General features: G+C 46.9%; 1 protein-coding gene across 6 annotated transcripts in view; it reads right to left on the reverse strand.

The window, feature by feature from the left end:
- LOC147021948 (ankyrin repeat and fibronectin type-III domain-containing protein 1-like) overlaps positions 1–15,239 on the reverse strand; it is a 443,484-nt gene that overhangs the window by 271,078 nt on the left and 157,167 nt on the right. For 5 of the 6 annotated variants that reach the window (XM_085892412.1, XM_085892411.1, XM_085892413.1 and 2 more), the window contains one exon: positions 1,556–1,596. In XM_085892412.1, coding sequence (XP_085748538.1) covers positions 1,556–1,596 — 41 coding nt within the window. Of the gene's footprint in view, positions 1–1,555; positions 1,597–1,814; positions 1,904–15,239 lie in introns of those variants that run through there. The other variant, XM_085892416.1, reaches the window with a different exon arrangement.

A 15,239-nucleotide genomic window follows, 5' to 3' on the forward strand; every position in this document is an offset into this window, starting at 1 on the left:
CTTCCATCATTCATGTCTCCGTAAATCCAACCAGTTGTGCAATGTAATGTTTCCCGAATATAAATGCACACACCGTTTATTTCGACAAAAATCAATACCTTGGAAAAAATTCCATAGTGACGTCATATGCCATGGTAGTTCAGAATTTACCAGCAAGTTTATGGCCTCGCATTTAAAAAGCCAATAACTGATGAATGAAACGGTTTTTTGGGGGGGGGGTTTTATACATTATCACTTTTACAATACTCCGTCTCTTTAACTGAACAATAACCCACAATTAATTATCCTAGTTCTACGTTAGGACGTGCACTTACTGATAAGTCTTTTTATCCTGCATATCACCTGCTTCCATTTCTTTATTTTCTCTTTTTCTTGCCATTGGTTTCATTTATTAAAGCTTTCTATAAATGTTGGAGATGTGAGAGCCTACACTAGTCTTCTGCAGGTTTCATGACATATTGTGTCGGAATAGCAATATTATATTTTATTTTGGATTTTTTTCCTTGGGCTCGCAGGATAGCCTCGAGGTAAGTGCGTGCACTTGCCCATGAGCTATTTATCCTGGGTTAGAATCTCAACCCAGTTATAATGTCTCCCCGTGTTCCGAACGCTCGGCGAGGCATCAATGCATTGCCATCCCTTGGATGAACACTCAGCCAGAGGACCAGTCTGACAGCACGGGTCATTGGTGGAGGTTAAAGATCCCACCGCATGGTTCGTCAAGAGTAGGTGAGTTACACATTTTAAATTACAAATTTCTGAACCAACTGACTACGAGGAAGGCAATGGCAAACCACCCAGCATTATTAACCCTTGCTAAGAAATTGCTTCTGCAGTGATGAAGATTTTAATGATGATCATGATTTTAATGACTAATGATGATTTCCTTCTATCAATTGTCCATTCTCAATGTGGGAACTAATAACAATCTCCTAATTATGAAATGGTCCCAATTATTGGCACCTTGTTGGTGGGGTGGCTGTAGGGGAAGTTTAGCTCAAGTCTTTCACGAACCAGTTAGCCAGGTCTGACAATCGACCGCAGGTGAAAATAATTTGTACTTTGTTGAGGGTGCTGGCGATAGCTCAAACTCTTCGTGAAAGACACAGTGACATATTTAACGTACTATACCAGCTAAGGCTAGCAGATGAGACATCATGGTCCACCTGAGGGACAGTGCACGTTATGATGCAACAACACCCTTTCTGACAAAACAACAATCCGACAGTTTATAATGGGATCAGGAATCGAAAGCAGACTTACGATACACAGCTCAAAGATAAATGAGCTACTTCTGCACCATCCAGTCAGACTATTGCTCCCACTACTATTACAACTACTGTATATGATTGCTGAATTTGGCATACACACCCCAAAAGTCTGTAGTTCATATTTATACTGTCGTATTTGTTCACTACAAGCAATTCATTATGAAACGTCACAATTCCAATGAAGCAGCGTCCGTTGCTTGGCAACATAATGGCCAAGCATCCTTCTGCTGATATAGTGAGTCCGTAACCCAACCACGTCCTTTGCCCAACGGGAACTCGCTCACCTTTTCAGTTGGCTGTCCTTCCGATCGAACGAGCCCAGGCTCTGTAAGACAAGAGCAAGCACGGAAAGGGACAGGGGGAGCACAGTCACACACTGAAACAGGATATCTCTGCACGTGCTCCAAACACATCAATCATCATCACAAGTCCCCAGCGATTGTCTTTCATTTATTGGAGAATGCATGGCCCATTCATCCGTTCGTCTGCACGTCGCTCTTTCTTATCTTGTTACGTCTGTCCCGAATCAGCGCCATCCTGCACCTGTTTACATGCCTGGCGAGAGCACTGCCGATGCAAATCAATGTCCTCGGCGCGGCGACAGATTCCACTCGCCCGGATCAGTCCAGGAGGGCAAATGTTCTACCACCAAATGGCTTTCCATTTTCCGGAGCCTCCATTTCCACGGACGTTTGCAAAGTGCACGCTTTGGAAATGCTCAAAATGGGGCTTTGTGAGCAGGGTGAACGAGCGAGGTGGGATGTGCGTCCAGACACAGCGGGGCGGAATGCGCTGTCAAAGTGCAGTGCAAACGAAACCGAACCAGGCCGATGCATGGCTTATTGCCGTATGCACCTGCATCGACACCATGAGCCTTCTTCATCTTTCTCTGAGCCTGATGCTTTTCTTTTTATGGCTGCTAATAGCCCTATACCTGTGAACACGTGGTTTTCAATTTAGCTCGTACATGAGTTTACATCTTTACATGTCCACCACTTTGAAGCTTCGGATTTCATCAATGTCCACGAATGGTATCAGATGGGATAATATGGTACTTCGAACGTCCCCTCAAAAGGATGGCTCACTCTTTTATGACACCCGGTGGCAGCAAAGTGTCCGAGGTGTGTTCCACTACCAAGCAGCTTGGAGAGCGCTCACCAATTGGCTTAAGCACTCAAGCAAGCACACCATTGAAACGGTTGATAAGGAACGACTGGCTTGGCAAGTGCTATTTAAGCTGATTGGTAATGAAACGCATTCTACAAGACAGTTTATAGTCGGACTGTGAGCTGGCAATCAAACTCAGAACAGACAGCTCAAAGGCAAGCAGGTATACTACCTCTGAGCTATCCAGTCATTCTGACTTTACATGTGAGAATGGATGAAGAGTTTCCAGAAAATGGAATTCCATTGCAGCCAAATTACCCGATTCCATTTGTATATTTTCAACAACAACCCTTGAATTATATTGCGACCAAATCCTGAGAGCAAGATCCCAAAATCTTCTGAATCGATGGTACATAAGCATGGTTATGCAGATTAACTTCATTATGTTAACGCATGCATTTAATCAACTTGTAAAAAATACTGCCCATAACTATATTCACAAGATGTATATTTCGTAATCATACGTCTAAATTGTTACGCAACAGTTACTTCACCAGCAAGCAGGAATTGGAAAAGCTCTGAGTTATTTTTCACTTTAATTTGGTGATAAGAGGATGTAAGCAAGCGACATTAGGCAGACACAATTTTATTTGTGCAGAAAAATAATCTTAAATTAATTGTCATGGAACAATAATATGGAACAATGAAAGGTGGTGATATTGTTGCGAATTCGCGCCCGCCGGCGTGCGATCGGCCGCTCGACTCGAATGGCGGCCGCCTCGCCCACCGGAACGGACAATTCTGTCGTGACCCTCTTGGAACAACGCCGGGAGACAATCACGGGTGGGGGTTTAACCCTACCACGACCGTGCCAATTGCCCACCCACGCAGGATAGGGTTGCTCGCCAAATTCGATCTACCTAAGTACCTGCGCGGATGGTCGACCGGGCGATCGTACCTCGCTGCAGGCTGACTCCGGACACGAACCGCTTAAGCAGTCCGTTCCGTGCTATCGGGATAACCGAGCGGTGTTATCGTCGGCCTCGACGGTTCCGATTAATTATCGGGCGTTTTAAGCCCACTACGAACCCTTTTACGTGAAGCAGGATGGAGGGTCAATAAAGAAAAGACGAAGCGAAACGGGAAAACAGTTCACAAAATGCACATTTATTACGCGACACATGGAAAGCACACATATACAGCCAAACAGTCAGAATGCACCTATATCAGGAAAACAAAAGAAACGACGCAGAGTTACAACCGAATACGCGTACACACGGCAACACTTATACAGTTCTACTTTACAAGACATGGCGCCACACACATTTACTCAAAAGCAAAGGAAAGAAGCCACCCTCATAGACAAGGGGGCAGACTGGCCTGTAGGCCAATATGTGCGCGGGACCTGAAGGAGCGGCAAGGTCCGCGAGACCGGGTGGGTCCTAGCCCGCGTCCTCGTGGCGCGTTGGCGGACGAGCCGCAGACGTGGCCGCGTGGCTGTGCCCCGACTCCGTGCTCCTTCGCAGGTTTCGTTGGCACGACGTTTGGAGTGGGGTGGGAACGGGGCCCCCTTGGTTGCACTATCTCAGCGCGGGGGAAAGGGGGAATTGTTGATGCTCTGGGGGAGGGGGAATGGCTGGCTGGCTTAGGTCCCGCGACGAGCGATCTCCCACCGCGACCTCGTCGCCGACCGCCGTCCTTCTCGCCTCGGACCCGAGCTCCTTGGCCTCTTCCCCCAACTCTCCTCAGCCGACTGCAGAACCCAACTCGGTGCCTTCGCCACCCGACTCCACTCTCTGCCACACTCCGCTGCTGCCACACTCCGCCCGATGACTCTCTTACCAAAACTCTCTGCCTCTCTGCCAAAACTCTCTCTCTGCCAAAACTCTCTGCCACGATTCACCTTGCGCTCGGCGTTTTATAGGCCGGCAGGAGAACCAATATGCAAATTTCCGGATCAGGATGAGCTCAGGGGCGGAGCCACGTTCGCCCATTGGACGGAGGAAAAGTGGGCGTGAACCTCCCCTGATCCTAGAATTTGCATATTTCGATTTCACACGGACGCGCCTGGAGGCGGGGCCAAGCCGCTCCGCGCTTGCTGATTGGACGGATCAGAAGTGGGCGTGTAGCATTCTTGATCCGAATTCTCGCTCGGAAAGGCCGCTATTTGCACTCACGGCTCGGTGCGTATTGTTTGAACGAGCCCAAGACAGCCCGGCGCTCAGTGTTCACAGGTGGTGCGGGAATGGCGGTAGAAGGAGAGAGGTGAGGGTGGTGGAGGCTTTTTGGTGGTGGTTTGATGGTTATGGCGGGTGAGACGTGGTTGGTTCAAAATAAAGATAGAACAGAAAAACGGCTATCTCAAAGCGTCGCAGCCCGAATGAATCACATAAATTCCCTCTAAACAACAGGTTTGGGGCTAACTAACATGTACTTAGAGTTATCTCACCTACGGGACCTGAATGGTGGTTTGTGAATTTCCACAGCCGTAACAATATGTTGACTGTGGGTGGAAATTGGGAAGGAATGCAGTTGTAAGATGATGTGGGGCCTCCACACACAAGATAAGCAGTGCAACCAAAATTATATTTAAAATTAATTAATGCATGAGATGAAGGCTCCAGCACCTGCTGCAAAGTCAATTTGTCTTCTTCTAAATTTAATACCATGCTTAGTTTGATACTTATTTTGAAAAACACCTGTACAATACTCTTGGAGCATTGGTGCTGCCGAAGCAGTTTCTTGGCAAGGTTGGTTTGCCATTGCCCATTACTAATTGGTTTGCCATTGCCTTCCCTGCATTGTTTGTCTGTGCTCTATCCTTTAAAATGCTGAGTGTCAAGCAAGGAAGCAGCACGCACAATTTTAGAGTCTTTGGTATGATGCAGCCAGGATCTAGAACCACCAACCACCCCAACTCAGAGAGGATGTTTCAAACCATTACACCACCGAGCCTGATAAATTTGATGTGAAAGTGAGAATTTTTATGTTCAAACTTTTTGCATTCATTATGGAGGCATCGAGTTATTACACATGCTAATATGGCAAAAACGTTTACAAACCTTCCCAACTCCTCTCCTCCCACCCCCACCCCCCTTCCCCACTATCCCAAAGCCGACCTTGGTCCACCCTCTTTCCGATATGAAGTACTCATGTGAACTTTATTTCCTTGATTTAATATTGCATTGCCACAGCATCCTCTGCATTATTAAAGCTTCGGGCAAACAGAAACTATATTTCCAGGAACAGTGGAGAAGATGAGAAAGGAGAGGAATTCGATTTATTGTTTTATATGAAAAAAAGACACAAAATAAGACCTTTAATTACTCAATATATAATATGCCACATCACACGCAAACACACAGACCAAGCACATACATCAACGAATCGTGATTTGCACATACACAAGGACAGATGTGATTGTACACATATTATACACGAGCAAATACAACCCGTCGCTTCGCTGACGGGGACAATAAAAATAGGAGGGAGGGAGGAGGAGAAAGAGGGAGGGAGAGAGAGAGAGGAGGTAGGTGTAGGGTGAGTGGTGGGAGGGGAGGCAGAGAGAATGAAGGAGGGGAAGCTAGGGGGAGGTGGGGAGAGCAACACCTCAGCAAACATCGCTATTCACTGCGGGAGGAAGGGGTGCATGAGAGAGAGAGACAGAGACAGAGATAGAGACAGAGACAGAGAGAGAGGAGGGAGTGGGAGGAAAGAGTGGGAGCGAAAGGGAGGAGAGAGAGAGAGAGAGAGAGAGAGAGAGAGAGAGAGAGAGAGAGAGAGAGAGAGAGAGAGAGAGAGAGAGAGAGAGAGAGAGAGAGAGAGAGAGAGAGAGAGAGAGAGAGAGAGAGAGATAGAGATAGAGATAGAGATAGAGATAGAGATAGAGATAGAGATATAGAGATAGAGGGGGGAGAGAGAGAGGAGGGGGGGGGAAGGGAGAGGAGAGAGAGAGAGGGGGGAGAGAAAAGGGAGAGACACACACACACACACACAGTCAATGAGAGAGTGACAGAGGTGTTGGAGGAGAGTACTCCATTTTATTAGGAGGGGGGAGCGAGGAGGGGACAGCGTGAGAGAGAAGGGTGGGAGGAAGGATGAAAAAAAAACAAAAAAAAACGGCAGGTGTAGGGTGGAGGTGGGGTTAGCCAAGAGAATAATATGTGATGCTTAATGACCGAACACGAAAAAAAAATGTCAGAACAGCTGTACACACAAGAACAGAGTTTGTAAAGTTATCCGATGGCACGTCTGCAAAAACTTTGATATTCTAGTTTTGAAAATGTGAGAAAATGAACCAAAAGCAATCACTGAAAACATTGAAGTTCTGCTCACGTACGACCTAATGAACCCATCTGGCGTGAACATCGAAAACAAAGCATTGCGACCAGATATCATACTTCGGGACAAAAAAAAAAGAGAAAAGAAGGCATTGCTAGTTGAGGTGTTAATACTAGTGATTTTGGACTAACGATGCAGAAATCAAGAAAATGACCAAATACCAAGACCTCAAGTATGAAGTGAAAAGATCCTAGAAGCTGAAGAATGTCAAAGTTGAACCAGTGATGATCAAGAACCTCATGGGAATGATGACAAAGAACCTCACAGAGATATTAAAAACCATTCCTGGGAACACTACTACAAACAAACTACAGTTCGAAGCCGTCCGGGGCTCAGTAACGATCCTGAAGTGAGCCCTCGGCACAAAACTTTGAGAACAGAATATTTCACAACTTGGTCCATGAATCGTGACCCCTTACCAAAATGAAGGTGGATACTTTGAGCACACCCTGGAAAGACTCCATTCCACATTCTGAAACACACATAGGTAGATACCAATCAACGACACACACACACACACACACACACACACACACACACACACACACACACACACACACACACACACACACACACACAGATACTTTGAGACCTGGGAGGGATCTGTTCAACCTTCTGAACCCCACATATAACACAAAAGAACTTCACAGCTTGGTCCGTGAATCGTCAGCCCTTACCGAAATGAAGGTGGATACTATGAGTCCGCCCTGGGAGGACTCCATTCCACATTCTGAAACCCACAGACAGACACGCACGCACGCACGCACGCACGCACACACACACACACACACACACTACTTTTTATCAGTAAAGATAGATAGATGAAATATTATACATATTATATTCACACATATTATACATAATATATACACACATCATACATGGCATACAACACCTATTATATACACACATTATACATGACATATTATACATATTGTTGCGAATTCTGGCCCGTCCGTCGTGCGATCGGCCGCTTGACTCGAATGGCGACCGCGTCGCCCACCGGAACGGACAATTCATTCGTGACCCTCCGGGAACTACCGCCAGGAGCAAGTCACGAGTGGGGGTTTAACCTCACCACAACTCGGTCCGCATTCTACCCGCGCGAAATAGGGTCCGATCGCCGAATGGTCAATTTACCTAAGTACCCGCGCAGATAGCGTACCGAGGAGTTATACCACGCTACAGGTCGACTCCGGACACAAACCGCTTAAGAGGCTCGTTCCGTACTATAGGGATAACCGAGCGGAGTTATCGTCGACCTTGACGGTTCAGATTAGTTACTGGGTGTTTTAAAACCCACTATTAATCCCTTACGTGATGCAAGATGGAGATTCAAACAAAGGAAAGGACGCAGCGAAACGGGGAACAATTGGACCAGCACATTTATTACGGAAGCACGGAAGCACGGAAGGCACGTATTTACAGTCAAGCAAGAAAACACGTTCAAAGAACTAACGCAGATCTACAACCGAATATGATTTACACGGCAACACTTATAACAATTCTACTTTTCAAGACTGGCGCCACCCACAGACATTTAAGCAAAACTCCAAAAGAAAGGGAAGTCGCGACTTCCCTTAGCGCGTCGAGTCCTTGGCGACCGTAACTCTGAGTCCCTCCGGCGTGGTCCACTGGCTCGTGCCTCGCACCTGCACGTGTCATCCACCCGACAGGGATGAACGAACAGAACCTCTGACCAGGAGCAATCACCACAACTCTCCACAATTCTCCTCAGGGACAACCGACCGAACCAAGAGCAAGGACTCTCCACCCCTCGACAACCGACCGAACAAGAGCCCAACTTGACGCGAGACTCTCCACGCCCACGGCTTTTGTAGGGTGCTGCTCCGCCCTTCGCCCCGCCCCATTTCTGGCTCCACCTCCCTTCTGGAAGCTTCGGAAAAAGGGGCGTGCCCTCTCGCTCCCCCCTCCCCACGCCGTGCGGGGGACGAGGAAAGTCAGTTTTGGCTCGGGGCCAGGGAATTATTCCCCAAAAATCAGGCCCCCACCTTTTTTCACCTTTGACCTCTGGCTCAAATCGCACCTCCCCCATGCCAAAGCGTGGGCGTTTTGGGCAGGAGATCTTGGCGGGAGATATTTAAGCTGCCACTCCGCTCCTTTCATCCGTCTCGCAGAGATCGTGACCGCACGGTGCTCGTTGAATGGCGAGTGGCGAAGATGTGGTCGCGTAGTTGTGGAAGGTGGCGTGGTGGTGTGAATGGCGTGATTGTTGGTGTCGTGTAGTGAATGGCGTGATCGTTGAGATGTTGGTTGTGGCGATGTTCGTTGTTGTTCTTGCACCAAATTAACAACAGCAAAAGAAAAACGACTCACTGAAGAATCGCAGCCCGAATGGATCACTTATATTCCCTCCTTACAACGGGTTTGGGCTAACTACACATGAACTTACCGATATATCTAACCTGAGGACCCTTTATGGTGTCATGCGAATTTCCACAGCCGTAACACTACCCCTTCCCCTTTTTACAGACTCGTCCGGAGTCGTCAAATTCTCGTGTACCATCATGTGTAGTTCTCCCCTAATACGTTTTACCTTCGGATCCCTGAGTGTGACATTCAGTGTATTCGTGTCCCCAAAATAAATAACCTGAGGGCTGAGTAACTAACTAACAAACACACTCATCCGGACGACTTAAATAAAATTGCCGGCGCTAACACATACATGCCGGGGGCGCACTCATTTGTACAATACAACTTCACCTCATAAATTTACACTAACCATGGCACAGGATCTATGGACTCTGCAGGAAAAAGGTAAAAGTCAACCGGCGCACGGGCCGCTACTGCAGGCCCGTGTTGTAGCTGCCAACAGGACAGTCCTTGCAACTTCCCCGACGATCCTGGCACACATGGTAATGAACAGGGGGGGGGGGATGCAAAACAGAGTAGGCGCAAAAGATGACGAGGGCAGTAGGCATGGATGGCAAAGGTAAAGGCAGGCAAGGCATGGCATGACAAAGCCGCTGAAGCAAACAAAGCCAGCAGACCATCGACCGGCACAGGTCTTGAAGAAACTACAGCTGCTGACGATCCGGCCGGTGCAAGCCTCGAAGTAACAGCCAGCCGATGACGTTGGCCAGCCTCGTGCCTGGAAATGGAGGTCAGTGGAGGGAGTGCGGTGGTGCTGGCCACTCAGACAGCGGGCTCGGACCTACCTAAACGTCTCCCTCCCAACCTATCGCCTTTGCCTGTCTCTGTACCTACCCACTCCCTTAATTTGTAAAAACCAATTTAGCCCCAACTTATTTTTTTGTTTTTATTTTAATCTTTTTTGCTCTTCCTACCTCCCCACTATAAATCGTCCCCAACCCCTTTATTGTCTCTGTTCGGCTGACCTATCTCGTCACCTAGCCTACTCCCAACTCCTACGTTCCCTTCCTGGAGGGGAATGAGGGAGGGCTAGCGTCCTGCGGAGACCCAACTCAAGCCTCAGGATGGCCTCCTCGGAGTTCAGCGATCTTTACCCAAAGTGGGTCCAGCGGCCAACTACGAGAGCGAAGGGATGGATGGTGCGGAGGGGTACACTTCCTATCTACCCTAACCATTATCACTTAACCTACCCCGGCGCTTTCAACAAGCGCCTCTCGCTTAATCTACTGGTTCTATCAATCCAGATTCCCGTCACCTGTGTTGGTGTCCTCGCAAATGTTGGGCCTTCCCCCCCCCCAATTTTCCTTCCGTGCCCTCACACGGTCTCATGGCTGGGACGCGTGGCTCCCTTGGCAGGCACTACCCTCTGCCGATTCTCCAGCTATGGAACCCCTGGGCTCTACACTGCCCCCGAGCCTATCAGCTCCCTAAACACCGGGGAGTGCCCTCCATGGCGACTCCCCTGAAACGCTCACGTGGCAGGCTGGCGCCCCGGGCCCCTTCCCTGGGTGCCCGTGCCCAATGCACTGCCCACGCGGCTAATGGCGCCCCGGCCCCCGCATCATGCAGGCGCACCCATGCCCACTACACTATCCCAGCCCCCCATGGACCCTTGGCCTACCACGGCCGACTAGCCCGGTGCCCGGGGTACCCACTCAGCGATACTCACGTTTCGCAGCCACGCTCCCATCCCGTCAACAGGGCTCCTGCACCCCTCCAAGCGGGTATCGAGCCTACTTCCCCACCAACAACAAAACGACTTCCATCTTTCAATTTGTCTAACCCAGCGAACTCAGTCTACACTGACCCCGGGGTCCCTTGGGCGGGAATCACTCCTCCCCCCAATCACTCATCGCACCATGCATTCCCCATTCGCTCCATACACACAGGCCCGCTGGCCTCACTCACTCAACATGTACAGTTTTGTACACTCAACATGTACACGTGGCTTCTAACACCATTCCACACTTCTCAACTCACTCATCGCTGATCTCTGCCATCCTTCTTCACTACCTCCCCTCACTACCTCGTGCTCTCACGTCGTCCCTTAAACTAGTAGCACATTCCTTGTAACACTACGTAGCTAAGCTACGTCCCCTCTCCACATCCACAAGTCTATCATTGTTCTTAAATCCTCAAAAATCATTTCCCCTCCTAAATCTGAACTGAATCCCTCGAGCTAATCCATTCCACGGGCCCCATGAGGACTTACCCCTGCCCCATGAGACCGGTCTAGCTTAGCTAACCCTTCCCCCTAACTAGTTCCATCCTGTGCCCAGGGCAGGGGTCTTCCACCCCTTGCCCGAGAATCCTGTTCACCCGAAAGCGAGGCTTGGTTTTTTTTTTCCCCTTATGCGCACACCAGCACGGCAACTCGCAACCTGCGCACCAGCACGACAATTCACAGCCGCGCACCTTTGGCGTGACGTCATGGCAGCTGTTCGCGTCCCTCGTCCCTCTTGGACGGCACCATCCGGCAGGGATTCACCCTCCTGCCGGATTCCAACCCGACAGGCAGCCATGACGCCACTCTGCGCATTAAAAAAAACAAGCCCCGCGTCTCGAGGGGTTCCCGACACGAACACATGTGCTCTGCCCGTCCATGACCTGTGTCATGCGCTCTGCGAACAGAACACACTGCACAGGCCACATAGAGCTTCACACACACGCCCGCGTGGAGAACCCATCCGGTCCAAATCCGTTATCCTGCCTACCTTTTGTCTGTCGCGGGATCGGCAACATCCACCGCTGGCGTTTCCGGACCGGGTTTCACTCCCGCAAGCGCACGTGGCGGCCTCGTGCGATGCACAGCCCGAACCTCGCGCTCGCCGCCGTGTAAACCCAGCGCGGTCCCCGAAGCAACCACGGCCGCTATTCGGCTTTTGTCCCTCTGTCGCCGTCGTCGTCTCCATTCCATCCACGCACAACTGCGTGTCATGAGACTCACACACCTCACCATGACATTCACACCGGGAGACGCGGCTGCATGTTCGCACATGCCCACAGTCATCTCCCTTACACACAGCGACCTCATACACGCTGTCCCCCTCACACACCGTGCTTTTTTCACACACGGTGCGCTGGGAGGAACGCACCCTGGCACACACTCAGGGACAACTGACCGAACCAAGAGCAAGGACTCTCCAACCCTCGACAACCGACCGAACAAGAGCCCAACTCGAACGCGAGCCTCTCCACGCCCACGCCTTTTGTAGGGTGGTGCTCCGCCCTTCGCCCCGCCCCGTTTCTGGCTCTACCTCCCTTCTGCAAGCTTCCCAAAAAGGGGCGAGCCCTCTCGCATCCCCCTCCCTGCGCCGTGCGGGGGACGAGGAAAGTCAGTTTTGGCTCGGGGCCAGGGAATTATTCCCCCAAAATCAGGCCCCCACCTTTTTTCACCTTTGACCTCTAGCTCAAATCGCACCTCCCCCATGCCAAAGCGCGGGCGTTTTGGGCGGGAGATCTTGGCGGGAGATATTTAAGCTGCCACTCCGCTCCTTTCATCCGTCCCGCGGAGATCGTGACCGCACGGTGCTCGTTGAATGGCGAGTGGCGAAGATGTGGTAGCGTAGTTGTGGAAGGTAGCGTCGTGGTGTGAATGGCGTGATTGTTGGCGTCGTGTAGTGAATGGCGTGATCGTTGAGATGTTGGTTGTGGCGATGTTCGTTGTTATTCTTGCACCAAATTAACGACAGCAAAAGAAAAACAACTAACTGATGAATTGCAGCCCGAATGGATCACATATATTCCCTCCATACAACGGCTTTGGGCTAACTTCACATGAACTTACCGATATATCTCACCTGAGGACCCTTTATGGTGTAATGCAAATTTCCACAGCCGTAACAATATTATATACAAATATTAATAAATGTATTATACATATTAATACACATATTATGACATATTACACATTATATACACATATTTTACAGATTACATTCACATATTATACATATTATATACACACATTATACATGACATATTTTCCATATGATATACAAATGTTAAAAAATGTATTATACATATTAATACACATGACATATTAACCATATTATATCCACATATTTTACATATTACATTCACATATACATATTAAATACACACATTATACATGAGATGCTATGCATATTCTGTGCACACATTATACATGACATATTATATACACATATTATACATACTATATACACATATTCTAGATATTATATACACATTATACATGACATATTATTCCTATTTAAAACATTATACATGACAAATTATATATATTATATACACATATATTATACATATTCTATACAGACGTGAAATGGAAGACCAAAAATAACCCGAAGAAGTAAAAAGCAAAGATGGAGTCATCAGGAGGAACATATTATACATATTATGTACACACATTATACATGACATATTATACATATTATCAGCATGCATTATACATGACACATTATACCTACTGTATTATATACACACATATTAGACATTATATACAAACATTATACATATTATATACACACACTACACATTATAGCCACACATTATACATGATATATTAGCCATATTACGTATATACAGTATATTATATACACACATATTATACCTATTATATTCACACATATTATATATGACATATGAAACATATTATGTATCATATGTCATATATAATATGTATCATTCATAAACACACATATTATTCAAATTACATCCACACATATTATACATATTATTTCCATGCATTATACCTGATGTATTGTACATATTATATCCATATATACGTACATATTATATACGCACATTATACATGATATATTATATATATTATATAGACACATATTATACATAATATATTCACACATACTATACATATTATAAAAACACATTATACATGACATATTATACACATTATATACATATTATACAAACAAATACCATATTATACATATTATATGCACAGATTATACGTGTCATTATACATATTATATCCACATATTATACCTGGCATATTGGGTCGACGACATAGGTGACCCTTATTGTCAGTAATTGTATGTTTGTTTGGATGTTTGTTCGTTTGTCATCAGCATAATTGGTAGTAAACGTGGGCGGATTTTGACCAAACTCGGGTGGTAGGTACATCTTATGACCTAGTGCTTTGGAAATTGTGATGGTTGCTAGGGATGCTTTGGCTCCCCAGCAACAACCGAAAAACCTTCAAAAATCGGTACCGTTCACGCAAAATCAATTCCGAAAGCCATTATCCCACGTAGGGTTATGAAATTTGGCACGAATGATCTACAGGTGATGCTCTATCAAATATATTCCGGTTTTTGTGATATATGGAATACTTCACCCGCAGCGCCCCTACAATTAGGGTATGCGCGAAAATTGGCGAAAATTGAAGGCCCCCAAGCGACCAGATGAGTGCATCGATAGGAATGAAACTTTGCAGGTTCATGGTACTCAATGAGTACTACAACTTTGCCTCAGGACATAGTGACCGATTTCGCTTAGGTCAGGGGTCAAAGGTCAATTAGTGCAAAAATCGATAATATGCGAGAGCTGGAGGTGCCTTCGCGCCAAATGCTACTCCTCCTAGGGTTATGGTCAGATGGTCATGAAAATTCACACTAATCGTCTGGAATACATTGTGCACAAACGATTTAGCCAGATTTTCGATTTAGATCTTTGTTCACCCACAGCACCCCCTAGAACTTTGGGGATTTCGGATTTTAAAACCGCATTTTCGGTACTTTTCATTCAAATGGATACCGAGTAGTTATCAGTAGATGGAACTGGATGAGATTTGATATGCATAATCTTAAGGTGATTCCCTATCCGCTATATGACATCCATTGTGTTCTATATCTTATAGTTTCCATGCTCGGCGACCCATCGCCGCCTACCGGCTTGTTTTACTTATTATTTACACACAAATTACAAATATATATATATAAACATTATATACCCACATGTTACACATTGTATACACACATTATAAATGACGTATTATACATATTACATACTGTACACACATTATGACATTATACTTATAATATACACATATTACACATATTATATACACATTATACATGAAATATTACACATATGATATACATATTATATATACATATATAG

The sequence above is a fragment of the Eptatretus burgeri genome, chromosome 8 (genome assembly GCF_056783735.1).
Source record: "Eptatretus burgeri isolate ZD-2024b chromosome 8, Ebu_testis_v1, whole genome shotgun sequence".
Classification (NCBI taxonomy): Eukaryota; Metazoa; Chordata; class Myxini; order Myxiniformes; family Myxinidae; genus Eptatretus; species Eptatretus burgeri.